Source organism: Melanerpes formicivorus, unplaced genomic scaffold (genome assembly GCF_026170545.1).
Source record: "Melanerpes formicivorus ecotype bairdi unplaced genomic scaffold, bMelFor1.0.p_v2 SCAF_3, whole genome shotgun sequence".
Classification (NCBI taxonomy): domain Eukaryota; kingdom Metazoa; phylum Chordata; class Aves; order Piciformes; family Picidae; genus Melanerpes; species Melanerpes formicivorus.
In genome coordinates this window covers 20,171,343-20,199,312 of record NW_027142355.1, presented here as the reverse complement: position 1 = coordinate 20,199,312, position 27,970 = coordinate 20,171,343, and the positions used below count along the sequence as shown (strand labels likewise).

The 27,970-nt window shown below is 45.2% G+C and overlaps 1 protein-coding gene across 2 annotated transcripts in view; it reads right to left on the bottom strand.

The window, feature by feature from the left end:
- CCDC3 (coiled-coil domain containing 3) overlaps positions 1 to 27,252 on the bottom strand; it is a 43,504-nt gene extending 16,252 nt beyond the window's left edge. For both annotated transcript variants that reach the window (XM_068168326.1, XM_068168335.1), the window contains exons 1-2: positions 26,326 to 27,252; positions 25,203 to 25,377 (exon numbers count right to left, since the gene is read on the bottom strand). In XM_068168326.1, the coding sequence (XP_068024427.1) occupies positions 25,203 to 25,377; positions 26,326 to 26,732 (582 nt within the window). In that variant the 5' untranslated portion in view covers positions 26,733 to 27,252. The remainder of the gene's footprint in view (positions 1 to 25,202; positions 25,378 to 26,325) is intronic.
- Between the last annotated feature and the right edge of the window lie 718 nt (positions 27,253 to 27,970).

The window sequence follows — 27,970 nt, the reverse complement described above, 5'->3', positions numbered from 1 at the left end:
CCCTGAAATCAGACTGGATGAAGCACAGGCACTTGACAAAGTGCATCTGCATCTGCTCCTGAGCTGCTTTGAAAGCCCAGAGCAAAGAGGAGACCAGCAAGAAGCTCTATCTTTTGGGATAGGTGACAGACATATGCACAGCAGAGGACTGGGTTCAGCCCTCATTCAGGAGCAAAGGTATCACAGGTTGCCACAGTGGTGAAGTGGAAAGGCTTTGGTGAGATTGAAGAAGCAAAGACAAAGGGATGGAAAAACAAACATCTGCAATCTGCAGGCACTCTCTGGCTAACGTCAGCAACTAAGAAAGGAACCAAGGAGGCAGAATGCCCAAGAGACTAATCAGCAGTTCTGAATAACAAGCTCAAATCACTAACATCTGGCTGACGGGAGCTCGCAGATATTCCTGTCCCACCAGGCAGCTCAGAGCAGCCCGTCCACAGCTCCAGCTGCTGCATGGGCTGTAAATCCTGAAAGAGCCCCAGACCACCCTGCACGCAATAAGTGGGCAACAGGCTACTCTGAGCATGGCAGGGTTTGGCAAATACCCAGTCATCAAGGTGCAGAGACATGGTATTTAGGAGACCACCCTCCTGCTTGCCTGTGCTCTGACAGCTGCATTGATGGCTGTTTCTATATGGATCCAAAGCTGCTGTTTCACTCGAGTACAACCCCTCAGATAGGGTCCTGTTCCTGAGCCAGTATTGCAATTCTCAGCAGAAATTTTGGGTCAGGGATATACAGGATTGTATTTGAAATCCAGCATGTCCACAGGGCTGAAAGATGCCTTGCAGTGAGCTCTTCCCTGCAAGCACTTAAATTACAGAGCACACGCTCCAGTACTGGTTAATGTTACAATGGTGGCTCTCAACTGCTTAATCCTGAGTTAATAATTGTGTTGGAGTAAGATAATTTCACAGCAAGTGCCACAACACTGCACAGTGAGCAGACAGCAATGCCTCTGAGATACAGTTCAATCACATACTATTTTGGGTATGGGCTCTTCTGTCAATAACCACCCTGTGGTCTGCAAAGTCTTGTCAAATCCCACTGTCATGTGCACCTATCTGTAAAATCTGGTTTTGTTCCTGACCAAATACTTAGGGAGAGGTAGCAAATGCATCCCTTGTAAGCTTGAGTTGCCATTTAAGTATGCATGTGCATACAAGGCCTTTAAATCTGATTATGAAATTAATTTCCACTATCAGTCCAAGATTCTTCCTTTGCTTTTCTCACATTTCTCTGACACAGAAGTTATCTACAGTTTCACCTGCTTTGTTTTGCATTACTTTAGCAAGAGACAGGATCTGGACAGGCCTAAAGAGATGATCTGAACTGCCCCAGCCACCTCCTGCAGTAGCAATCACAGTCACCATCCACACAACTTCACAAGAATTGCCTAGCATAACAGCAACAAATCAAAAAGGATTAAAAACAACAACAACAAAACCCCCAAAAAAACCACCAACAACAAAACCTGTGAAGAAACTAGGATCTGGGCTTCTGTTTACTATTTAACTAGGACATTTCCTTGTCTTTTGGCAACTGTAATTTTGGAAGAGCAAAATCTCAATTATTTTGAGCTGCATTATCTGAACAGCTTGTTCTCATTAAGCAACATGCACACTTCACACCTAATCAAAGAGGGCAGATAAATGAATGTCCTAATCAGAGGAAAAGAACTGGATGTCTCCACTATAGAGAAGGCAATAATTATTTTGGGGAAAAGCAGTCCCAGTGAGAGTTTTTCTGTGTTTCAATTCACCATCCAAGAAAATGATCAGGGGGTTGGAATACCTCTCCTTCCAGGACAGGCTGAAGGAGCTGGGATTGTTCAGCTGGAAGAGAAGGCTCTGGGGAGACCTAATAGCAGCCTTCTGGTACTGGAAAGGAGCCTACAAGAAGGCTGCAGAGGCACTGTTTACAAAGGCCTGTATTGATAGGATGAGGGGCAATAGTTTGAAATTTGAGAAAAATAGATTTAGATGGGATGTTAGGAACAAGTTCTTTACCATGAAGGTGGTGGAACACTGGAACAGGTTGCCCAGGTTGGTAGCTGAGGCCCGATCCCTTGAGATAATTCAAGGTTAGCCTGGGTTTGCCTGATCTAATGGAGATTGTCCCTGCTCACTGCAGGGCAATTGGACTATATGACCTTTGGAGGTCCCTACCAACCCAAACCATTCAAGACACTTGTGATTTACAGAGTTCTCTGAGGGGACAGGAGCAATAACAGAGCTAGGATCCACAGTCAGATACTTCTCTTGCATGTAGAATGGTCTCAGTGCTTCTCTGCAAATTCAGAGTATGAGCCCAGAAACCAGTTTTCAATGAATAGTACTGTTAAGCATTCTCTACCACTGCAGCCCTGACTCTGGCAATCTGGAAACCCATTTTCCAGTAAGGATCTTGGATAAAGTGCCCAGCACTAGAGCATAGGACTCATTGAGCTTTCAGTAGCTATGCATTTAGTCAACAGAAGTTTGTAATAAAAACGTTGCATCTCTCTGTGTCACAGATCAAGGCATTGAAGTCCATGTTATCCAAGAAGGGGAAAATCCTGTCTGTGTGAATGCTTAGCTTAGATATGTGAACAACATCCACTGGCATTTGGGTATTGCTGTATCACATTTATGATAGACAGGAAGAATTTTCAAAGCTGAGAGGATCACAGATCCCACTCAAAGTCACTGGATGCTTTTGGAAATCACCCAGGTGTCTAAATGTTTTCTCAAGAGTTTAAGTTTTCTTTGAAGAGAAGGGTAAGGTGGTTAAATGTGCTGCAATCTCCTTCAGACAGGAGAATGAGCTGTAGGTGATACAGTTAAGGCTTCAATCTCACAAGTTTATAACACTGGAAAAAGAGGAGTCTCAGTGGCAATAAATAAAGTGTTTTCCTGTACTTTTAATGTTTATAGCAAATTTTATTTGTGTACAGGACAAGGACATATCTGCTCAGGCTAATGAAGGTGTTGGGGGTTGTACAAGTGCCTGGTAGGTTGAAAAGGACTGAAAAATGATGGACTGTCATTTCACCAGCTGCAAAAATATTTTCTTTTGGGAGTTGAAGGATGTCTCACCAGCTAAAACCTGGGCTATATTTTATCTGATCAAACACAGTCATGTCAGTATCTGTCAACAGGATGGGCCAACTGTGCCCTCTGATTGGTGCATCATCCTTAATTGGCAATGAGCATCAGGAAGGGCATAGACACATTTATACTTCTGCTTGGCTCCAGATGAACTCAGTGAAGGATGCAGATGGGAAGGTGTTATAGCCCCAAACACGAAGATTTCAAGCATGAGCAAAGGGACAACTTCAACCAACTGCCTTCATTGGGACATGGGTTGATTAGAAGCCAAGCATTCTTTAGGCACCATTCATCAACAGGAACAAAATGAATGCAAGTAGTCGGGCAACAGAGTGCCAATGGTCACACTACATATTCTTCTGGACCTGAGAGTCAATCAACTAGCAGAAAAGACAGCAGAAGAATAATCAAAGGGGGTTACAGGAAGGGAACACTTACTCTCACTCATTGTCTAGAACAGAAATTAACAGGAGTTTGACCTGGTGTGGAAAAGCACAGCAAGAGCATGGCACTAAGCTTCTGGAGGAATTGATGAAGACCCTTTCCTGCAGATATTTGAGGCCTTTCTCCATCAACCAGATGTGATTTAAAGCTAATACATGTAAACTGCATAAACTCAGGTGGAATGACTGGATGACCAATTTGTTTAATCTGATTCCCATCCAGACTGATCTCTCAGTTCTGCCTAGGTTGGTTTAATCCTGTTAATAAGTACATCACTGTACTGGCATACAGCACCTACACATCACGGGAATCAAACTGGTGATCTATGCTGCTCCCTCAGGATTTGTGAGGCATTTTGAGTGAAAATCATAAAAATGTGTGTAATTTCAAATGTTTTTTCCTTCCCTATTCTCCCCACCCTAGAGATCCTGCCACTTGATAAAGTTTATTTAGTCCTTTCCTAAAATAACCTTTTACCATTGAGAAATTTGCAAGTGCTTGGGAGAGGGAGGACTTGTTTGTTATTTTGATGGAAAGAGAAACTGAATTGTTTCCTGGCTGAGATTTCTGTGTCAAGTTTTAACTTGCAGCCAGACTTTTTAGCCAAGTTATAAAATATGAAGATAATTCCAACTCTCTAAGTGACTTTTATGAAGTAATTTCTCACATGTGCTGAAATAAAGGAAGACTCCACATCATGGAGGTTTTAAATGGAAATTAGGAGATGCATCCTGCACAGAAGGAAAGGACAGGAAAATACAACAGTTTAAGCAGAGCTGTCAGAAAGCAGAAACTCAGCCCCAGCTTGCTAAAAAAAAACCTCAGTGATTTGATGAACCCGTGTCTCTTAAATGTTTTAAATGCAAACTGAGGGCAAGGCAGAGATCACACTTGAGTGGACAAAATGAAGCTGAGTTTTCCTTGAGGCATCAAGCTTTTGGGAAACTTAACAACAAATGCCTCAATGTGGCACCTTGAAGAAGCTCCTAATCTGCTGGGTCAGTTGAGTTTGATGCTGGTCAGATGGGAAGTGTTGTGGCTATGTCTTCCACTAAAAGCACACAGAAATCCCTCACTAAGCCATAGGCAATGTTGTACTTCTCCATCGCTTCTGTCACATTTACCATGCCAGACCAGTGTAACAGAAGAAAGGTGGCCAGAGCAGTTGTCCGTGGACTGGCTAAAAGTGAAGAGCAAAAAGACAGCAAAGATGAGTAACTGCACCTGCCAGAAACCCACAGTGATATTTGAATGACTGAAACTGAAGATCTCATATGAGACACTGTGAAAAGGCTGGGCATGTTGGTTGCATCCACACTAGCAAGTCAGTTGGAGAAAGAGGAACTAGATGTATTTGGGGTGAGCTCTAGATGTATGTGGAGAATGGGGATCAAAAGGTGTATGAAGGACCAATACATGGATCCCTTGTGTTCCCATTAGGATTTGGTGCACACCGGATAGGCACCTGGCGCAGCCTGGCTGTTTTTCCCCCACAAGAAATATATTCAGCGTGCACCAAAACCTCTCTGTGAACTGAACCGTTATTTGCCAAGCAAAACTATACCTTCTACTCACCAACTTCATTCCCTGTCATGAAGGAGAGTGTGCTGATTTAACACATGTTCTTGTTGACAACCCTAAGATGGCTGCTTTTCCCACAGGTGTTTTCCCTGAACTCCATGGCCTGGGAAAACTTCAAACAGTAGACCTCACCACCACTGCACAACCTGCAATACACCTTTATTTTACACTTGCCTCCCATCCTCCCTGATGGGCTGACTCCAGCCTTCAGAGGTCTCAGCACTGTGCTGGCCAGGGCCCCTCACATCTTGGTTGTGGACAGGAGGTGATGATGAATGTGCAGTGCAGCTCTGGGATTGTGGGATCCAGTTGTAACTCAGAAATAGCAGATGGAAGCTCCCTAAAGAGCCATGCACCACCAGAGCTCGCTGTGTTTCTCTCCTTAAAGTTTCATTTGAAAGCTTGAGGAGCAAAAGGGAGGGCTGGCTTGGCTCTAAAACAGCCTGCCTATTTCCCTGTGCTTGACACACTGCAAATCCTTAATGGTGCTGACATTCACACTCTCCCAAACTCCCACAGTTTTAAGAACAGTTGAATCAACAAGTGCTAGGAGAACATAGACCCCATGAAGCTAACTTGGCTACATTTTAATGCCTTCTGGAAAGATCCTAATGCAAGACAGACATTTATGATATGTTTGCACTTGTAACTGAGTTCTTGAGCCAGGCTATAATAAGCTTTCCCCAAAAATATCATACATGAAGTGCCAGCAAAGAGACAGGCAATGTGTTTTCAGAGTTATGTGTGAAGGAAGGTGGATGTCTAAAGCAAGACTACTGACTGTCCATACCTAAAAGCCATCTAAAAGTTGTTTTGATTTTCCTGTTGTGAAGTGAGTCCCTCAGACACAACCAGAACATGATTTTTTGGGTATACCATGAAGCTAGAGCTGGACTGAGTTCACTAAAAGCCACAGATGTTCAGATTCACAAAAAAAAAAATCCAATAAATTGAGTTTTCCCTGACCTTTTACTTTGTGTGAGAGGACAGTGAGTGACATATATGAGGAGATACTCTGCTATGGACTAAAGGCAAGGGATCTAAGGCTTGCTTACAGGACCAGGTAACAATTTGGATAAAGTGATAGAAAGGGGAACAAAAGTAATGTGGTAGCAGCTAAAGAAACTGCCATTGGTCCAACAGCCACCTTTCAGCCTACCTCCGCCTTTTGAAATCAGTGTAATCATTGCTGGCCAGGAGTAAACTCATGTATTAAATCACTAATCTGAATACTCCAATTTAGTGAAGACTACTGAAAATGCATGCCCCCTCCAGATAGTGGTGAAAGAGCTCAAAAAGCAACATTCCATCTCTACTGTTTATTGAAGCAGACCAGTACCTTAAACTAACAAAGCCTTTTACCCCCAAAATTCTGAAACTGGCTTCAGATTTCAAACTCACTTGTTACTCAGTTTTTTTTACTTACAATTCATACTTCACGAGATCTATACAATGCCACATACAAGGGAAGAGGAAAAGGGAAAGATCCTTAGTAAACTCTACATTAGCTGGTAAGATTGGCAAAGGTCTTCTAGTATCAACTCCCCTTGATGTTAAATCACAAGAGGGTTTATATGCAGTTTTACCTAACCTGTTCAGAGCTGAGTTTTGAATCTTGTATGGTGATACAGTGGATGCAGATGTGGGTTCCCTGAACTTCAAAAATCCTGTCTAAGAAACAATTAAGTTATAGCAATGGCCATGACAAAGCATGTCTGTAAAAATCACAGACAGGCACTCCTTAAACTTCATCTTGCATGTATGTTATGCATTAAACCACTATAAGCATTACAGCACACAAATAATTCACACACAGCATCTGTAAGGCTTGCAGAAGTTCAGTAGAAGAGAACACAGCTCTGATAACCTCTGACAAATTACCATCAATTCACTGTTACTTTTCTACATCTTCAAAGACAGTGTGGCATTATGGGGCACTTCCACACCTTGTAGAGTCAGAAGCATCCTTAAGGCTACCTCAAAAATCCATCTCCTTAATTCCATCAAGACAAAAAAATCCCCAAAACTGTAGCAGCTGTGAGCAGATGTTATTCCAATTCCCCTTTCAACAGCTGTTGGACACCTCTGAGCATGGCACTGTGCCAGCAGGACCAGTGTTATGCATCGCCATGTCCTCAGCCAGTGGCAGGTCAACACCATAATGCAGACCTCAATCTCCTTCCTGCTCCTTTTTCACACGTCATGGTGTCAGTTTTCTGGATGCTTTCCCATTTCCTTAATACTTCAGCAAACAGCACTAAGATTGGGAAAGGGCTTAGCACACATTTTTAAAGGAACCAAGGCTTGACGAGCACCACTTGGCTGTCACTGCAGTGATGGAGATGTATTTGCTTTCCCTCTGTGTTTAAAACTGCTTTACAGCATGTTTTACTGCATTTGATGGGGATCTTTAAAAAGGCTTCTATTCTGAAGTGATTTTAGAAGACAGCCTCCATAAGGCAATGCTTTTTCTCATCCTGACTCTTCAGTTGTAGTTGAGCTTGGTTAAAATGGTGCCTTGGACAGCTTCAGACTCTGTTTTCTGAGCTGTTGTTTGTGCACTCTTGTAATCACAGCTGTACAATCTTTCCTGTGGCCCACAGGGAGATAAATTTCAAAGGATAGGTTTTAGGAGAAGGACGCTATGTAGCATATAGCCCTAACCCCTCATTTTCTGTAAGCCACACTAGAAACTACCTTGCCCAAAGCTCATGTCCAGTATGGGGCAATGAGAGCAAGAAGAATCAGTTCTGAATCTAAAGCAAATTAGATCTGATTTCCTGGATAAAATTGCTGAAAGTCATCCTTTACACTCACCTAAAGACCTCAGCAGGTGCATATCTTTCCTAGAAAAAGGATACAACCCCTTTTCAGGTGATAGGAAGTTCAGCATGGCCACTGAAGACTAGTGATGTAGTTGGAGATGTCCCTGCTCACTGCAAGGGGGTTGACAGGATCATCTTTGAGGATCCTTTCCAGCCCAGTGTAATCTGCCAATCTGGGATCTACTTCAGCTTTAAAAGCCACACTATTTAAGCTGGATTTTATGGACATGCATGGTTACCAATTTCCAGGGCAGGGGAAAAAAAAAAAAAAAAAAGAAAGAAAGAAAGAAAGAAAAAAGCTTGAGAGCAGAACTGGTTTGATTTCTGAGTCAGGAAATCCTCGCTGTAAGTGCAGCCTCCCAGGTAAATTACACTTCCCTCCATGCTCCCACTCGCACCACATCCAGGTGTTTAAGGAGGTACTACTTTCCTCTCCAGAGAAACATGGTGGCCTGGGGCAATCAATAATTAGCAGTTTGCTGATTGACAAAGTGCCAAAGAGTGTTTTCTTCTGTAGCACTGCTAACTCCATAACCCATAATTACATTTCTGTCAGGCTGCCAAGGTCCTCACACACACCTGCACGCTGCCCACATAGTTGTTAGGAAGAGATTTATCATAATTAATTGTAACATTCCTGTCACACAGCTCCCCACCCACTTCCAGCAGTGGCATGTAAATCCAGCTATGGACATGTCTAATTTCCACTCCTTGTTAACTGGGTTCACAGCATTAGAATGTCAGCTAAGAGCATCTTCTGTTCGTGTCCTTTGAAGCTTTGATTTATTTTTTTTTTCCTGGCATTTTAATTTCATTCTAGGTGAGGCATTATGCTTTCTTTTCTTCTTCTTTTCCTTCTGTTTTCCCTTGGTTATTTGTTCACGCCTTCCTGACTAGTCTAGACAGCCCTACCACTTATGATTTTCCCTAGGTGGACACTTTCCAAACTGCATGGCTCTCCTCCCACAGAACATGGGCCAAGCTTCACAAATCCAAACCTCTTCCCACGGATCACCATTTTCCCAGCTAGCAAGTGACTTCCAGAGCTCGAGGTGGGAACCATAGGCCATGAAAGATATTAATCACCTCCACATCCCTTCCCAATTTCCAAAGCCATCTACTGTCTATGTACTATCCCATCAATTTGCACTCCTCATGTTGATGGCCCTACCCACTCCATACTTTGTGCTTACCCACAGAGCCTCCCAAGCCGCTTAGCAATGCTGAGCCCTTGCTGCAGTGCTCCTCTTTGCTGGTCCTCAAGCTGCCCTTCTTCAGGAAAGAAAAAAGCCCTCCTTTGCTTCTAATCTGTTTTATATTTTACTCTTGCCTTTTTTTCCCCTTTTCTTTTTCTTTTATTTCCATACCATATTCTGGTTTTACATCCTTCTCATTTTTCACTTTCTCTTGCAGGTTGGTGGCACTACTGACATCCATCTGCACTTAATCTTTTTGGGGTTAAGTCTTACACATAAATATTTGCTTTTCCTGTTGGCACTTCCAGGAGTCTAGGGAAATTTTTGAAATTTCCCTGTGGCAATAGCAGTGGGAGGTCCCAGACAGTCAGGGAAGGGGCTTTACTCCCTTTTTTCTCATGGACTTGCATCACATAGCATTTGTGGTAGCTGATCTTCATCCAGGATAGGACAGAAACAGCCTTCTTTGTGGTTCAGACATAAAACATGGTCTGTAACCTCGAGCCCTATGCTATGAGAGGATTTAGAGTAGAGGTCTACACAATCATGAGTGCTGTGGAGGGAATGAAAAAGATAGCACCATCTGCCAGCAGAGGTACTGAGGGTATTAGATGATATAATAGGAAACGGGTTCAAGGCAATCAATCGAACAGCAGTGGTTCTCAAGAGGAAGCTGGACAGCCTCATGGAAAATAAATCCGCTGGAAGTCACTGAATGCATAGAAACATCTAAATATATGAAAATAACTTCACTGCAGAGAGTCTTTCACTCAAAATCACTGAAGGCTGAGAAAGCATCAGCAGGAACCACCATATATCATTACCTGGGGAGACAATGGCTGAAAGCCTGAGGATCAGCCCAGCTAAGCAAACCAGTGCTGAGAACAAATCACACTGATTTTCCTTAGCTGTATGTCCTTGATAAGTTTAAGTTAGTAGGTCTTCATACAGCATGACTCATTGTTCCCTTCAGGATGATCTCTGCGAGCAGGCCTTGAGCTACTGCCACTATGGGCTAAGGGATCCTTCAGTTTAGAAAGATGGTGCTCAGGCTTCTCAGGTTTGGTTGGATGTTCTGCTTCTAAATTAATCTCTCCTTAGAAATGGGGCTATGTGAGGAATGAAATGATAAATTCTAAGTAATGGTTTGAGGCAATATAAACAGATAAGTTGTTTTAGTTGCTGCCAAGAGCAAATCTTTCCAGGACACTTGGTCTCCTTCAGGCACCATGCTTGCTTCATGGTGGCAAGAGACAGCCCTGTCTCCTCCTTTTACCTTTTCCAGAAATTGAGAGATTTCCACAAAGCATGTCTCCTCTGTCTGACATGAGGCAATTCAAACAGAAGCAACACTGTGGTTGGCTTGGCTGGTTCTTCTGCACAGTATCTTTAGTTTCCACTAGCCCAAGAGAGACCAAAGTGTCTCATACCAACCACACCTCATCACAACCACAGATTACACACTTCTCAAATCACAGGAGGAGGAGAAAATGGACTATATTTCTTAACATACTTTTTTTTTCTTTGAAGTCAGCAGGAGTTTCAGTGGAAATGGAATAAGGTGGAAATATTTAGTGTACTTCTTCTAAGTAGATAATACAAAACACAATGTATTTAGCTATTCAATGGATTGCTTCACTTGAATATAGTTTGATTTCCATTTCAAACTTTTGAAATCAAACCATCACATATCTCATCCTTCTTTTGTAGCCCCAACTCATATTCTCCACTTGTCAACAAAAGATCACTATTTTGCACCCGTTCAGGGCTTTTGATACTGAAGCACCTGCCCTACAGACCTACCTGGGTCTGTAGCTCTTCTGCTGACAGCACAGATGGATCCATACAGAGGTTTCTGACCTTTGGAGCTGAGGAGTGATCTTTGACCACTGGAGACTTTTCTGTGCAGCTTAATTGTAATCATGGATGCTGTTTTCTGGCTTTACTGTTTGTGGAATGATGGGATAGACGGGGAGGAGTGCTGAAGATGCAGTGCTAAGAGCTGGCTGGGGGTACAGCAAAGGTGCTCAGAGTGGGTGAAATGTGAATCTTAATGTAGCATGCAACAGGCTGCCCAGGGTGGACACAGATGCCCCCTCCCTGGAGGTGTTCAAGACCAGGTTGGATGAGGCCTTGAACAACCTGGCCTAGTGCAAGGGGTGTTGGAACTAGATGATCTTAAAGGTCCCTTCTATACCCAAACCATTCTATGGATCTATGAACCTATGAAAGGACTCCTGTACTCCACTCTGCTATTGGCTGCAGCACTGTAGAGTCTTGTATGCAATGAAATTCAGTCTCTCATACATTCTGAGTGCAATGCTGAAGTAGACAAGCTCCCTGACTCCTTTCAACTACCACTTACAAAAATCTAATCAGGAAGTCAATCTCAAACCAGAATATTTATGCATAAAATGCATGGGAAAAAATACATTCAGATTCCAATCTAGAGTATATGCTTGCTTTCCAAAAAGAAAAATCCCTAAAATCAATGTTGAAGTAATTCAAAGAGCCCCATGTGGGGAAAAAAAAAATGTGTCCTCTTACATGATGGTTCCAACAATGTTGCCTGGATTAGAACACTTATTCCAGTTGTTACTTGCAAGCTTTGGAGTCTAAGGGTTTCCAGGGTAAGAGATATAGTCCCCTTTTGATAAAGTACAAATAAAAATGTTTTTAGTTTCATTTAAACATTTTGCACCATTTCCTAGATCAGGAAAGAAGGGGCCTGGGGGGTTGAAATTTCAAAATGCAAGGAATTACTTCAAAGGAATTTAGAAGATTTGCTTTAAATCCACAAAATAAAACTCAGCATTTTACATGCATTCAACAAACCTTAACCAAAAGGCTTTGTAAACTAGAAGAAAAAGATTTCAAAATGCCTCTTAAGCTTCAGCCCAATTCAAGCCACCTGCTCCACACAGCAACAGATAAGGAAGCATGACCCCAAACAGGCTGCAGTGCTTGTTTCAAGATCTGAACTTTCCCAAAATTCATTGAATCTAAGCCCAGAACTGCAATATTCAGGAAAATCAGACAGAGAGACAGAGCCGTAGTCATGGTCAGGGTATTGTCACATTAATGGTCCAGGATCATGTCTGTCCATTTTAGACACTAATAAGTCCATAGGGGGCCAAGGCCAAACCACAATGTGAGCTCAGATGAGCTCTGTTTCTGCAGTATTAAGATATTGTCTTCACCTAAAAGGAAAGCAGAATTTGAAACCAATTATTTGTGGGGCTACTCTCACCACTGGGTGCAACACAGGAGCTCTTTCAGAATTGCTGCAGAACAGACCTGGCAGATCTTTAAGGAGGCATTCCATAGAGTACAATTTCGGAGAGGAGAGGTTCAGAGAGGGGAGGTTTGGGGAGGGGAAGGTTATCTAAGATCTGGAGAGGAGGGACAAGATATTGTTCCTGATAAATTCTGAGAGCAAACATTAACAATGCAACGGCCACATAGCCAGCTCAGTAATTGTCAGGTTTGGACTGACAATGTGTCTGTATGTATATGGATGTTTAAAGATCCACACGGGCTCGGGAGCAGATTAGAGCACGCGATTAGCCCTGGGCAAGCCTGAGCTTTCTCCATGTCAAAACCTAGGCAATGCTGTAAATACCATAGCAAATGCAATTACCAGAGCGTGATAAACACCACTTTGTTAGCAGCGACCGCAGGAGGCTTCTCCCGTTTCAGGCATTTCTGACAATGAGCAGGAACCAGAAGTGGATCCTGAAGACACAGAATAAGCAGACAAATGCCTCCAGTCTGGAATTTTGATTTTAGCCCTTCTCTGTCCTAATGCTGTGATAGAAGGAGTCTGCTCCTTCACATCCTTAGCATCTGTAATGTGTTTCTGGAGCAGCCACTGTTTGTAAGGAGCGGAATGCGTTCCAGTGGTTCCAGAGTGCCACTGACTTGGGAGCACCAGACATTTCCCAGCAGTACTTCAGCTGCTGCTAGACACGGGTTAAGTACAGCAGAGTTTTGTCACTGGATGTTATTTTGATCCATTTTTATTGTAGGCAACAAGATTTGAGCAAAAAATATTATTTCCAGGACACCTTTAATCTACAGTCCTGCACCTTTGGGAAAAGACCCAAGAATCATACTTGTTTCCCTGCCCTTTGAAACAGAGACAGGCTCAATTAGGATTTCAAGGGACAGATTGTAAAGTGTTAACTGAACTCAAAGAAAACATGCCTAAAGGATGAAAAAGGCCAGAAATCCAGTCACTGATGCTAGTAACAACCCTTCCCTAGGGTCTTCTTATAACTGCTTGTTTCCAGTCCACAGGCTTTTCCCAATATCATTATGTCTATCATGGCTGTAGCTATCTGAAGGACTCAAGGAACTTGCAAGTGGTTTTAGAAAAATTCACCTACAGGTTCTCTTTTTTAATCCAGTCTATGGAGGTAGATTGTGGATGTCATCTGGTACCTCCTGGAGCTGCTCAGCCACAGCATAGGGAACCTAAACCCTCTCCAGAGGGAGCAAGTCAGTACTGTCAACACAGTCCGATTTGAGGAGTAAGAAGTGGTCAGGGGCAGAGTGCTCTGAAACCCAGAGCCATGTCATGAAACTTCCTCCAGAGGCAGGCAGAAAAAGGAAGAATGCTGCCTTCTGACTAAGGGATCCATCACAATATTCCAGCTTTAGCCAAGCTTTGTAAATGATGGAGATTTTGCCACATCAACTGGCTACATATTTCAGTTGATTATTTCCTTATTTCCTATTTCCATGTGGGGTTTTTATTCTTCTGTTATATAACATCTGTTATTTTTATTTTATTTACTTTGCCTCTACTGCAAGATATCTCCTCAGCAATGGTACTTACAGATCAAGAACAAGCTGCTTGTTCCTCCCCACAAATAAACTGTATACACAGAGATTCTCACATGCGTATCTTCTACAGACCACAAATAAAATCTTATGACCCCTTTGGGATCTCAGAGCTCTTTTAAAGCATAGGGTGACATTTGGTAGAGGTCCACCATGGCCACTCTGGCTAAGCCCCTTCTTCATTATCCCTCCTCTTCCAAGCTCCAAGATGATGATTATAAGGTGAAAAAGAACTTTCCTGCTGTGCATCAACACAGAAGATTTTGAGTGGATGTGACTTCTATTTTCATGCTTCAAAGGCTCAGAAAAGGGCTTCTTTCCCCTTCTAATGGAAATGGGGAATTATAGCACCCAAATTCCTACTCCAATCCTCAGCCAATGTCAGGACAAGCTGTTACTTCACTTTGACTTTCCCTCCTTTTTCTCCCTGCCTACCATCTAGCTAAGCAACTCACTGTATTTTTAATTTTTTTCCACAACAAAAACTGTAATCAAAAACATCCAGAAGAAGAAAATTGTGTTGAGATTTTTGTCTAAAGGTTCTGGAAAGACAAAAAGCAAGACAAACCAGTGAGAGTGCTCTGAAATGGGTGTACAGTGAAGACAAGCAGAGATGATAAACTCATTGCATTTTGTGGCAACAAAGAGGACACATGTCACTGATCACCTGAAGAAGGAAGCGAGACTTCATACCACCAACATCCACTGGTTTGAACCAACAACCAAACCTCAGTTGCTTATGTGTCCGTCACCCATCTGACGATATCTTCTTACTCAAAAGTATGGTACTGCCTGTGTAACAAAGCCAGAAGTCACAGAGAGGAAAGGGGAAGGGCACAGGATTTGCACACTTTATGGAAAGAAAAATTGTTCAGACAGCTGTTTCTAATTCCAGTATAGATAAATCCTTGGTCAAAGAGAATTGTCTCCACCGGGTTACAGAGCCTAACATGCCTGCCTAGCTTTACCATCTGCAGAAAGGAAAAATCTGATCACCTCTGTAAGGTGATAAGATGAGCCTGTTCAAGGATAACAGTATGTAAGCACTGGCTTTCACTTTAGTCCCACATCTTGTCTCAGTACAAAACACTGTGATGACATTCCCTTTTGCAGTAGCTAGTATTTCTTCTGGGTCCCCACTGATCTGGGGAATGCAAAAACACATCAGAACAAGTCCATTAAGTGCTTTCAGATCTCAGGAAATATTATTTTGCTTGTTTGCTTGCTCTTCAGTTTTGTGGACAGAAACTCAGTATGGGTCTCTAGCCATATTATTTCCCCTTCACTTTATACAGTGTCACGGAGGCTTGCTTCTCGCTCAGTGTATCTTTCCCTACTGTCACTCATTTCACAGATAACTGAAGTAACAGTTGTAGCAGCATTCTTCAAAAAAAACCCAACCTGCAAATATGGGCAGCAAAAGGAGGTAATCATCATGTCAGCTGCCAGAGGCACCTGCAATGATTTGAGCAGCAGCCAGCTGTAACTGGTCATACCAATTGCTATGCTCCCAGTCCCTCTAAACCAGTTTCTCTGGTTTGTCACTTCACATTAGCTGCAGCAAGGGCTTTGTGCTTCCAGAGCCAGAGGCAAAGCCAAGCCTGGCACTGCATGGCCTCTCCTGGCCAAGCAGAGTGGCACAAGGACATTCTCTGGGGGAATTCAGCTGGTGGAGGCAGGATGGGCTTTAAAAAGCTCCATCTGCAGCTTCCATTAGGGATTTGAACTATTGCTGCCTCAGAGCCATCTTGGCTTGCCATTTACACAAATAAACATCAAAATGCATGGGCTGGGAGAAAATACACCCCAAACTGAGAGATCTCATCATCCTTCAGGCTGCAGTGGCTAATGTGGTTACAGGCAGCTTTACAGGTGTCCTGTCTGCCAGCTGACAGCTGGATTTTGGTGGATGTTGATCTTAATAAACATTTTGCTCCATCTTTTTCTGTATCTATTTAACAGGTGGGACAGGAGAGAGACAGAAGTGGAAAGAAAAGACTTCTCCCTAGATTCAAGGTCAACTGGGGCCAGCAACTATCAAAAGACCAGATCTGCTTATAGTGCCTGTAGAGGCAGTGTGTGCTTCAAGGACAGATCCTGGCCCAGGACTGCTGGTCCATATGAATCACCTCCCCAACTGCTGATCAACATAAAGCACGGATCTGTACACACAAACACTTAACACATCTATAGACTTGCAGTTTTACAGAGGGGGTTGATGGGTCCTGTAACTGGGCTGAACAACACAGAATTTGGGGACCTCCTTCATTCATTTTGGCTGCTCTTGTCCCAGAAAACTTGCCTGAGACTCACTCTGAGTTTATTTCCCCAAACAAATGGCCCAAATCAATGTCCAAGAACATCCAAACAGGTGAAGAGCTAGAGGCACCCAGTTCAGATGTTTGCTTCCCTTTCCTGCTCCCAGTCCAAATAAAAGCACTGAGTATTTTCCAGTAGCTCTCAGGTTAAGTCAGTACCTCCACTCTCTCAGGTTGAAAAATCATGGGACAAATATGAATAATAAAACCCACCAAGATCTGCTTATTTGGACTGCACATTTTCTTTTGCCTCAAATAGGTAAGATAATACATCCACCTTCTGAGAACACCAACATCAACCCTTCTCATTGGGGGCCAGGTCCCAGACACCCAGGCAGCATCTTGAATACAGGAACCAGTGCAAAGGAAGATGATTTGGCCATGGGCACAAGTGTTTTCAAGTGCTGGGGCCAGGATCAGAAGACTGCTTAGCACCAAGTTCACGTACAGCAGCAAATAGCTTTGTGCCATGAAATCTGGAATGATTTAGTGCATTTGGCAGAGCTTTTTTTAAGCGTGGCTCTGGATAATTAAAAGCAGCCTGGAGCCATGTGGGTCTTCATTCATTGCCAGTTCCTGGAAGGATTGGTGTTTCACCCTTCAGAGGAGGCAGCTGTGTACATACACACACATATCCATGGCTGTTTAGGCATTCCTTGCTCAGTGGGTTGAAAACCAGATACTTTTAGGGATATCATGTACTTGGATGTGCCTGAGACACAGTTAGAGCTGTGCTCTGGAGTAATCTACATTGTTTGACAGAGAGTACGTCAGTTCAGACTCGTTCACCAGGAGGTTGAACACTGATGTGGGACTCCCCTCACTTCACATTGGTACCAGGAGGGTACTGAGTGGGGGGCCTCATCTGGGTAGCTTCTCACCAGTCCCAGCTGCCAGTAAGGACAAGAGCTCAGATGGGAGCAGCAAAGAATAGAATAGAATAAACCAGGTTGGAAGAGACCTTCAAGATCATCGCGTCCAACCTATCATCCAACACCACCTAATCAACTAACCCATGTAACCAAGCACCCTGTCAAGTCTCCTCCTGAACACCTCCAGTGACGGCGACTCCACCACCTCCCCGGGCAGCCCATTCCAATGGGCAATCACTCTCTCTGTGTAAAACTTCCTCCTGACCTCCAGCCTGAACTTCCCCTGGCGCAGCCTGAGACTGTGTCCTCTTGTTCTGGTGCTGGCTGCCTGGGAGAAGAGACCAACCTCTGCCTGTTTACAATCCCCCTTCAGGTAGTTGTAGAGAGCAATAAGGTCACCCCTGAGTCTCCTCCTCTCCAGGCTAAGCAGCCCCAGCTCCCTCAGTCTCTCCTCACAGGGCTTGTGTTCCAAGCCCCTCACTAACTTCGTTGCCCTTCTCTGGACTCGTTCCAGCAAGTCTACATCCTTCCTAAACTGAGGGGCCCAGAACTGGACACAGTACTCGAGGTGTGGCCTAACCAGTGCAGTGTACAGGGGCAGAATGACCTCCCTGCTCCTGCTGGCCACACTGTTCTTAATGCAGGCCAGGATGCCATTGGCCCTCCTGGCCGCCTGGGCACACTGCAGGCTCATGTTCATCCTACCATCAACCAGCACCCCCAGGTCCCTCTCTGCCTGGCTGCTCTCCAGCCACTCTGACCCCAGCCTGTAGCACTGCATGGGGTTGTTGTGGCCAATGTGCAGAACCCGGCACTTGGATGTGTTCAATCTCATGCCGTTGGACTCTGCCCATCTGTCCAGCCTGTCGAGGTCTCTCTGCAAAGCCTTTCTACCCTCTAGCCGATCAGCTCCTTATTCAGTCTGTTCACAACCAATCCTACCTCAGGCTTTCTCTCCTGCACTGTATATAGCAGCCAGCCAACCTGCCTTCAGACAGAGAAATAAGGTGCATCTAAGAGACACCCTAAAACCAGAGGAATGTCCCCATTTTTTCTCCTGGGAAATGTTCAGAACATCTTCTTGGTTCTATAAATATGACAAAGACCATATGCAATGGAAACATCTTGTAGCTAAGAATATTGGGTACTCTTCTGTGATCTTTTATTCTGTATTTTAGCAGCCTGTGTGCATGTGGAATGACAGAAAACTGATAGGGAGATGCCAGTCAGATCTCTAACAGTCCCTACCACAGTCTGAGTGGGAATATTTGGAAACAAGTCAATGCCATTTCTATGCCAAAAGACTCTTGGAGATGTTAACCCAAAGGTACCAACTGTCTTGTGGTCTCCCCTCGTCGCAGACACTTGTCAGCAGTTCTCCATTTCATCTCATATTTCTTGTATGTTTTCAAATAAAACACAGCTCATGGGGAGAGGATACACTCTGGGTGGGTTTCTGGGATGAGAATTAAGGACTGCAAACCACTACTATAACAATCCAGAAGCACTGTACAGTTTCTATTATGCTATTGGGCTAACTGAGCAACAACTCTTCTAACAGACAGCAAGGCAAGAAACTGAATGTAAACCAAGATTTTCAGACCTCTAGATATTGGACTTACTTCCAGTTATTTCAGTATCTTTTGGCCTTGCCCTTGTATTGTAGCACTGTTTTGAACTGAGAATATTTTCTGTTTCCCTAATGCCTTAGGACCAGAGAGGGGAGGATCCATTACGCAGCTCACGCCACAAGCAAACACAGAAGGTCAGTACATGGGAATTAAAGAAAATTGTCTTAACCAAGGCCAGGCTGCTGCTTTTTCTTTTCCAATCCAGTCCTGCCCCTAAAACTGCTGGGTCTGGACTCTACAAACAGTGTTTTACAATGCACTCAGAGCAGAGAAGAAACTCCTCAAGAACAGAAGTTCTTAACTTTTAAGAGAGAAAAAAAAACAGATTGCTTTTCCATTTTATATCAGTGGATACCATGGATAAAGTTTAAGCTGAAATCCATTACAGTTATCAGCTTGTCTTTCTAGTGGCCAGGCTTTGCATGATTCATATAGCAAAGACTCCTTCAGCATTGCTGAAGTCCATCTCAGCCACAGCAGGAACAGCTCTGGTCCCTGCATCTAAGGTATCTGAGGCTCTCTCCAGGGATGCAGTAGGCATCTCTCCAGCAGGTACCTAGCCATGATACCATTTAATCACTGTCCAGACCAAAAATCAGGACGGGCAGAAAAACAGGAGATTTCCCGAACTTACATTCTTTTCCCTTTCCAGGGGCATGTTAGCAGAGAGATGGGTGATTGACACAGGTCCCCCCAGCAAACACTATGCAAGCCCAAAGAGCTTTTGTGCAAGCAGCTGTTTCATTGTGATTTTAGCTCTTGTGGTCCTGTGAAGTGTAACTGAATGAGACCCTCTACCATCCACTCAGTTGAGAACATCAGAGAAGAGAAGGGCTGTGGCCTTTGCTGGCAAAATGTGCTGGTGCTGCCCATAGATGGGTTCAGGAAATTATCTGATCCAGTAACTCCCAGTTCACACACACAGCCACTGCTAAAATACAAATAGTTCTGAAACTATGTCCTCTACTTCCACAGAGGAAGAATGCCATTTAATTTAAATTTTGCTTGGCACAATAACAGCAAGGCCATTTATGCAATTACATTGCTTTGCTTACTGGTTCTCTTTGCAGCTGCTCCAAAGTCTTGCAGATGTCCCAGTCAGGTCATCAGTTTGTTACAGCAGCCAAACTGCCATCAGAGAAGAGGACCCAAGCCCAAAGATGCTAAGCAGGTGCTGGAAGACTGATGTGCTAACCCACTAACTACCTTGCTTTTTATTTGGAACAGTGATAACTCTCATAAAAGCTTTCTTATTACCCAGATAAATCTCTGGAGGCCTCTCAGAAGTCTGTCTAAATCAGCTGAAGTAACAACATTATTGTGGTTTTGATGCTTGAGAGGAGGAGAAGCAATGCAGAGAGAGAGGCTTAATAAAAGAAATAATTTCTCTCTGCAATCTCGCCAGGCTTAATTGAAGTCATTGGACTCCTTAAGTTTCATGGGCTTTATCACAGCACTAGCACCACTGCTCTCAGAGTTGCCCACAGGTAGTTTGACATGCCACTGGGATAAACTTACAATTCTCCTGTGTGAAAAAAACAGGGAGGAAGGTGCCCTGGAAAGCACTGCATGGTTGCAGATCAGGAATACCGCCTCAACTCACAGCAAGTGGAATGGAGGCCACAAGACCACATTTGCCTATCAGCCTGGAGCTAAAACCTCTCTGAATAACAAATAATTACAAGCTCCTTTTGTCACTTCTATAGACCTTATTATCACCAGACCTCAAGTTACTTTGGTGTCATTCCTCCTGCGAATACAAGGCAATAAGGTTTTAATTGACCTTATCTGACCTACAGAAATTAGGGCCTCTGCATGGAGGCAGGTTGTCTGGGGTGGTTTCCCTGGTAACAACAGGACAACCTGGGATGTCCATGTAGCAGGCTGTCAGACTTTCAGACTTTACAAACTCTTTGATAGTTCTGTGGGTCTTCCCTCAGGGGGTCAGCATGAGGCTTGGGTAAAAAGATGGAGCTTTTAAGAATTTCCATTAGGTTTTTACTACTTAATTATTCCTTTCATAAATAAAAGCAGCTTATTAAAAGAAACTGCTGTGACTGCAAGTCTCCTTGGATAGGTGAATACTGCATTTCTCCCAGGGGCAGAGGGTGGGAAGGTTTGACGAAAACTAATTGCAAGAGGGAGAAAGGAGTGCTGTTGTGTTACTGTCTCCAACAACATAAGCTCTGGGATTGGGCCAAACTTGGGACCCAGGTACCTGAAATGTGCTGCAAGAATGCCCCCCCACACACACAACTCTTCAAATAATGCAGCTGCTTGTTACAAATCCAAACTTAGAGCTTTAGCAACAACCTTGTGGAAGCTGCTGCTGTGGCAAGCTGGAGTAAAACACAAGGTCTGCAAATACCATTAAGAGGCTGTGAGAAAAGTCAGGATGGAGCCAAATTAATTAGTGCCTCTGCAAATCTGGAAGCCAAAATGCAAGTGCCTAAAGAAATGCCAGCAGGAGCTACTGTTGTTCTCCAGAGTGGCCAGAACAAGAACCTAAGTGAGTTTATGAGCCTGTAAGGTTACTGAAAAACTACAGCGATCTACATCTGGCCCTCAGCCCAGACTGCAAGGGGCTTAAAAACACAGCTGGAATTAGCTTCCAGCAACAGCAGCAGGCCTAGAATGAGGAACATGTTATCCCCAACAAGATGTGCCTTGGGTCTGGCCTCCTTTCACCATGAGCCATGGGGCTTTCCAAAAATTAAAAGGGCATTTCTACAGTGGAAAAGGCAGTGGTACCTCCCAGTGCATCAAGAAGTTCCTGCACATCTCTTTGCTCTCTTTTGCATCATCAGACACTCATGCTGGGAGGAAAAGAAGGACCTGTCAGGATTTTCCTTGTTTCATCCATTGGGACAGCCCAGACATGGCTACTGGCATGCAAGGAGCACTGCAGAGAGAAGAGGGCAAGCCAAAGGCTAGCAAGTCAGCAGTCACCTTTGGGCTCCTGACTGCTGCCAGCTCAGGTACACCCTGCAGAAGGAACCTATTGTGGGAGCAGCATTACAAGAGGCTAAAGCCATTGACCCAGGGCACTCTCACCATCCAGCTGAGCACTCCAGAGCTACAAACACAAATTATTCACTGCAACTGCACATACTTTCAGTGCTGAATTCTCCCTTGAAATGTCCACCCCAAAAATATATCAAGAGTAGGGCACAGGGCCATAAGCAAATACAGGGATTTTATAAGCTTTCTGAGTATGTGATCCAGCTATAGAGAAGTTTTTCTCACCCCTTTATTCTTAACCTACTTGAGCACGTTGCTTTTAGACAGAGCCACATTTTAAGGTATCCATGCATGCTGCTGTCTCATGACCCAGAGGCAGGACCTTATTTATTAACTCTTGGAACCAGACATTCATCCCAACTGCCTTCTGCTTTGAAGATCTCAGCCTTTCCATATCTTCCCTCTGACTGCACAGCAATTTATGTGAGTACATAGGCAGCTAGTGAGACCCCTGACTTCTCACCGCAGTGTGAGCCTCACCATAAGAAAATTCCATCTCTGTCCAAGCTCTCCACAGCTTGACACAATCACAGAAGCTCCACAAGGACCCAAAGAGCCTCTTTTCCAAAAAGCTTCAAGAGTAATCCTCTGAGTAACGCTCAATTTTTGTGTCACAAAGGTGGGCATAGGTTTCAGCTCAAAAGCCAGCATGGGGCAGCTTCTCCAAGTACATTTGAAAGTGGAAGTTGCTTGCACTCTGATAGGATCTGAGTGGATGGCAATCATAAATCATAGAATCATAGAATGCATCAGGTTTGAAGGGACTGTTAAAAGGTCATCTTGCCCAATCTCCCCGCAGTGAACAGGGACATCTCTAACTAGATCAGGTTGCTCAGTGTGCTATTGTCTGACCTTGAATGACTCCAGGGATGGGGCCCCCACCACATCCCTGGGAAACCTCTTCCAGTATCTCACTACCCTCATTGTAAAGAACTTCTTCCTTATGTCTAATCCAAATCTATCCTGCCCCTTGTTCTATCACTACAGGCCCTTCAAAACAGTGCCTCTCCAGCCTTCCTGTAGGTAGCCTTCAGTTATTGAAATGCCACTATATAGTGTCCCCAGAGCCTCTCCTATAAGCTGAACAACCCCAACTCTCCAGCCCTCTGATGAGCTTTGTGGCCTCTTCTGGATCTGCTCCAGCGGGTCCACATCTTTCTTGTGTGGGCCCAGAACTGGACACAGTACTTCAGTTGAGGTCTCACCAGAGCAGACTACAGTGGCAGAATCATCTTTCTCAATCTGCTGGCTATGCTGCCTTCGATGCAGCCCAGGATGTGACTGGCCTTCTGAGCTGCAAGTGCTCATGTTGAGCTTTTCACCCACCAGTACTCCCAAGTCCTTTTCTGCAGGGCTGCTCAGCATCAGATGTGAGAAGGCAAAGAGAGGAGCAAATACTAAAGAGAGTTGCACCCTGGACATGGGCACCTGCATTGGGAAGAACTGGGGAACAAATTCCTAATACCATGCTAGCCAGAAACACCATCCGCTTCCCAGGCTGAGCCAGCGCTCAGCTGGTCAAACACAGATGCAGGAGCTGATTGGGAGCACAGTCACCCTGAACTATTTTTAACTGGTGCAGAGGAACTGGTGCTTTTCATAATGAAAGGAAGACAAAGTATCCATCAGTTGTGCTGAATTTATTCCCTTGATGGGTGGGTGTTGAAGTATATAAAGCCATCAGCCCCAGCCTGGGTGACCAGCAGTTCTAATCCCCCCTACTCTGTTCACAGCTGTGTGGGGTCAAATAGCACAAGAGCTGAAATACACTTTTGATACATATGCTTTTAGTTGCCCCAACTTACCCTGGAGGTTTCTGCCTTGTGATTTCCATTACAGTGGGTGGGTGAGGTTCACTTCTGGCATAAATGAGCACTGATCCATCAGGATCCCTCACATGTAGCTAAGTGTGGCTAAATAAGCAGTGAAGAGGCATCTCAAGCAGACATGGAGGGATGGATGTGGTGGTTCTCCAGTGCTACTTTGCTCCCCTGGAGCAAAATCTGTGGATTTGGCAGCAGCAGCACCTTTATTTGCCAAATAGGCTATTAATTTTTTTTAATAATTTGTTTTAAATTAATGTTAATTATTCAATTTCCATATCCATAAATTAATAATCACTTCATCACAGTCACCTCCTGCTTTTTGCCTAGCCAGGGTTATGGCTCTGCAATCTAATTGTAAGATGCTTCATTTTCTCTTAAACATCAATCCCTGATGGCGTCCCCAGTCATGTATTTGAAGATCAGTGTTTCCCACTCCCTCCCCAAAATATCTGCTCTAAGAAAACACTCACTCAGGGCACACCCCAAGGAGCAGGATTGTGTCACTGGCCAGACAGTCATGCAGCAGTTCAAACTGTACACTGGCAGTCAGCCTGCTAGTGAAGAGAAAGGGCTCAGACAGCTACCAAGCTCCCTCTGTCCGTCTCCCAACAAACCACTAATTCATCTGTCCAGATAAGTCCAGAGAAGATGCAAAGCAATGATGTGTCCTGTCCTTTCTGACCAAAAGAAATGTTTTAAATGTTCTCACCTACCAGTGGAGACCAGCAGCCTCATCAAGCAAGGTTTGGCACTACATCATCTCTCCAAATTCCTCTTTTGCAAATGTATATGCACATCCAGACATTGCACACACATAACTGCAGGTTGCTTCCTGCTGCCAGGGAATTATTTATTAAAGTTCTGCATTTATTACACATAGTACAGCTCCATAAAGGGGATCAGAAGCCACTAACAGCTGGCATTGTTGGTCTTTCCATATTAAAAATGTATTTTCTTAAGGGAGGATCACCTAGACTTTGGACTACTTGTTGTGGCTTCCCTTGAGAGGAGAAAGAGGCATTTCATTCAGCTTGTTCAGAAGTACATGTTCAGATGAACCATGCCCTCATCACTTAGATGAAATATGCCCTCAACAGTCTACTTTTTTTCCCAGAAGCTACAAAGACAGCTTAGGGTGATAATAGGTGTTTGTGCTGTCAGATGTGAAGTTAGGCAAGAAAAGCTCTGCTCCTGAATATTTCAGATGAAGTTAAAGTTTGGGGTGTCTAGATAGCAAACCCAGAAATGACTTGGCAGAGCAGGACAGGATCACAAACAACATTTGTTTCCAGTGTATTTCTCATTAACAGATTGATACCAAGCTTTGTTCAGGTCCATGGGAAAATAAAGAGCTAAAACAGAGGTCAGCTTTGAAAACAGAAATTAACTTTGCCCCAGTGTGTTACTTTGCCTGTGATATCACCAAAGGAACAAAAAAATCAGGGATCTTCTGCTTCGCATTCATGTATATAGATACATATATGTTTGCAAACGACATTGGAATGCCTGAGCCCACTTAGAAAACAAGTCCTGGAGAGCAAACAAATCCCTTACCCGATTGTCCTCTTGAATCTCCCAGTCACTGGAGAAACTTGAGGCATGCTGTGCCTGTGAGCAGTTAGAAAACTGGAAAAGGCTGGCAAACATCCTTCTGTTCTCCTGGGTGTCTGGGAAGATTGCCTCCTGGAAGTTGACTCCATGTGGCAGGAGGATGTAATTCTCATCCATTCTGAAACACAAATTGCACAGGCAGCCCTCTGTGAGGCTGAACAGCACTTTCCCACAGAAGGCACCCATCATACTTCAGTCTGGCTCAGCAACTGCCACCGAAGTCACACAGACAAACTTCTAGCCAGCATATGGCTATTGGCTGTCTGGTATTTTGTTGCCAAGATGACAACTTCCACACGGAGGACTGGACCAGGCAGCAGCAGTAAGGACCTAAAAGGCACCTGCCACCCTGCCAACATCAATAAAACCTCATGAATGAGGCAAATCTATACTTTGGCCCATGGTTCCTACTGAAACTCCAGGATCTAGGGATCCAGGGATCCTGGAGTTTCAGCACTTCTTCAAGCAGTTGATAAATAATTCATGTAAAACATGTTTAAAGATACTGCCACAGTCTGAGCACAAGACATCATCAAACTGCTGTGCTATGCACCCAGCGCAGGAATATATCCAAACAAGCCACTGAGTAGCCTTTTGTAAACACTCTTGGATTGAAAGGTCACAGCCATGGCTCTATTCCTACGTTGTGGTTTCTTCTCTCTCTCTCTTTTTTTTTTTTTTTTTTTTTTTTTTTGATAAGCCCAAAGTCAGGATTTGTCTGGGACTTGGGAAAGCCAAGACAAAACTTTCAGATGAGTATTTGGGGATGTGTTTTAAACTCCTGTGCCAAACTTTGGAGAGCAGGTGCTGGCCCCTCTCCAGTAAAGCCAAACCAGCAGCACCCAGGAGCTACTCAGCAGCAGCTCTCCGTCCATCTGCTGCCCGGTAGTGCTGCAATAATATATATTTGGGTTTGGCTTTTTTTCCGATGAAGCTGTGGGTAGACGCTGCGGGAAGAGCAGCAGCGGGACGGAGCGAACCGTCCAGGGCAGGGACGGGAGCGGTGATGCCCCAGAGCCGGAATGGCTACTCCTCTCCCCGGGACCCCCGCTACCCCGGGACTCACCGCAGGAAGAAGAAATAAGCGTAGCCCTGCATGACGGTGTGCGAGTGGCAGGAGAAGTAGCCGAGCCCGGTGAGGTTGAGGCGGGAGCCGGCGGGCACCTCCAGCATGCTGCCCCACGCCTGGTCGCACAGCAGCTCGATCTCGGCCGAATAAAAGAGCCCCTCCGCTCCGTGCTGGGGACCGGCGGGTGGGCCCCTCTGCCAGGGCAGGTAGTTGTAAGCGCCGTAGGGGTCGGGGTGCAGCGCCAGCACCCGCGCGTAGACGATGATCGAGGCCAGCTCGGCTCGGCAGCCCTCGCTGAGCGGCCGCCACTCTGTCGGCAGCTGGCAGCCGCCCCCGCCTCCCACCCGTCCCCCCAGCCCCAAGCTCAGCACCAGCAGCGGCAGCAGCCGCGGAGGAGGCGGCATCGCGGAAGGCTCCGTGGCCGGGCCCGGGGCGCGCAGGAGAGGGCGGGAGGGCAGGCGGGCAGGCAGGGAGGGCAGGCAGGGAGGGCAGGCAGGGAGGGCAGGCAGGGAGGGGAAGAGGTTAAGGGGGTGTTGGAGGCGCTGGAGAGGGGTGAACGGCACGGAGCCACTGCAGGCTGCCTCAGAGGTTGAGGGGAGCCGGGGGGGCCCTGGAGGAGATGTGCAAAGGAGCCGGGATGGAGAAGGCAGAGAGGCAGCAAGGCGGAGAGGGGCGGGGAGGCAAAAGGAAGGGGGTGCAAAGGGGCGTATGGGGGTATGGTGAAATGGAGGGTGTCAGGAGGCAGACACCCAAAGGGATCAGACCCAAGCAGGCAGAGATGGGTGAAAAGGGGAAGAAATGCAAAGGGACGAGGGGCAGGGGGTGAACAGGGGCAGAGATGCAAGGAGCTGAGACGGAAAGGGGAGGGATGGGAAAAGGCAGAGATGCGAAGGGGCAGAGAGGCAAAGGGGAGGGGTGTAAATGAGAAAGGTGCAAAGGGGGAGGTGAAAAGGGAGGGATACAAAGGGGAGGGAGGCAGAGCAGCCAAGAGGAGGAATACGAAAGGAGGAGGTGGACGGGACAGGGAGCACAGAGGCAAGATGTAACTGAGCAGAGCTGCCAAGGGCAAGCAGACCCCGGGGTGAGAACTGCTGCTGCCAGGCACCTTCTGGCCCCGAGGAGAGCACCCAGGGCTTTGAGAGGTGAAGGGGTGACTCTTAGGGTGCTGAAAGTACAAGGGTCCTGGAGAAGCAGAGGGCTGTGCACAGCTCCCCCCGGGAATAAAGAGCCTGGGAAACCGTAGATGTGTGAGTAGGGAAGCTTGTAATCTTGGTCACTTCTCCCACTTCAAGATGAGGATGGAGAAAAGCTTGCAAGTAGAGGAGAGCAGCTCTTCCTAGCACCCTGCAACCGTTTTTCAAAATGCATCTGGTGAGCAAGGTAAAAATAAAAAGCCAGGTCTTGAAATATTTTTGCTTCCCACTGTTTCCTCCTAGAAGTGGTTGGGGCAGCTTTGGGCTTCTCCAGCTTTTTGGCAGATGGCTCAGAGACTGGCCCTCTCCCCACATATGAATTGCTGTGGAGATTCTCCCGAGGGTCCCCGGGGGGTGCTGTAGCACTCACAGTATTTTCCTCGTCCTACATCAGATCTCATGGGATCAACGGAGGCAGGAACGGGCATGGGACATTTAAAAACTTTTGG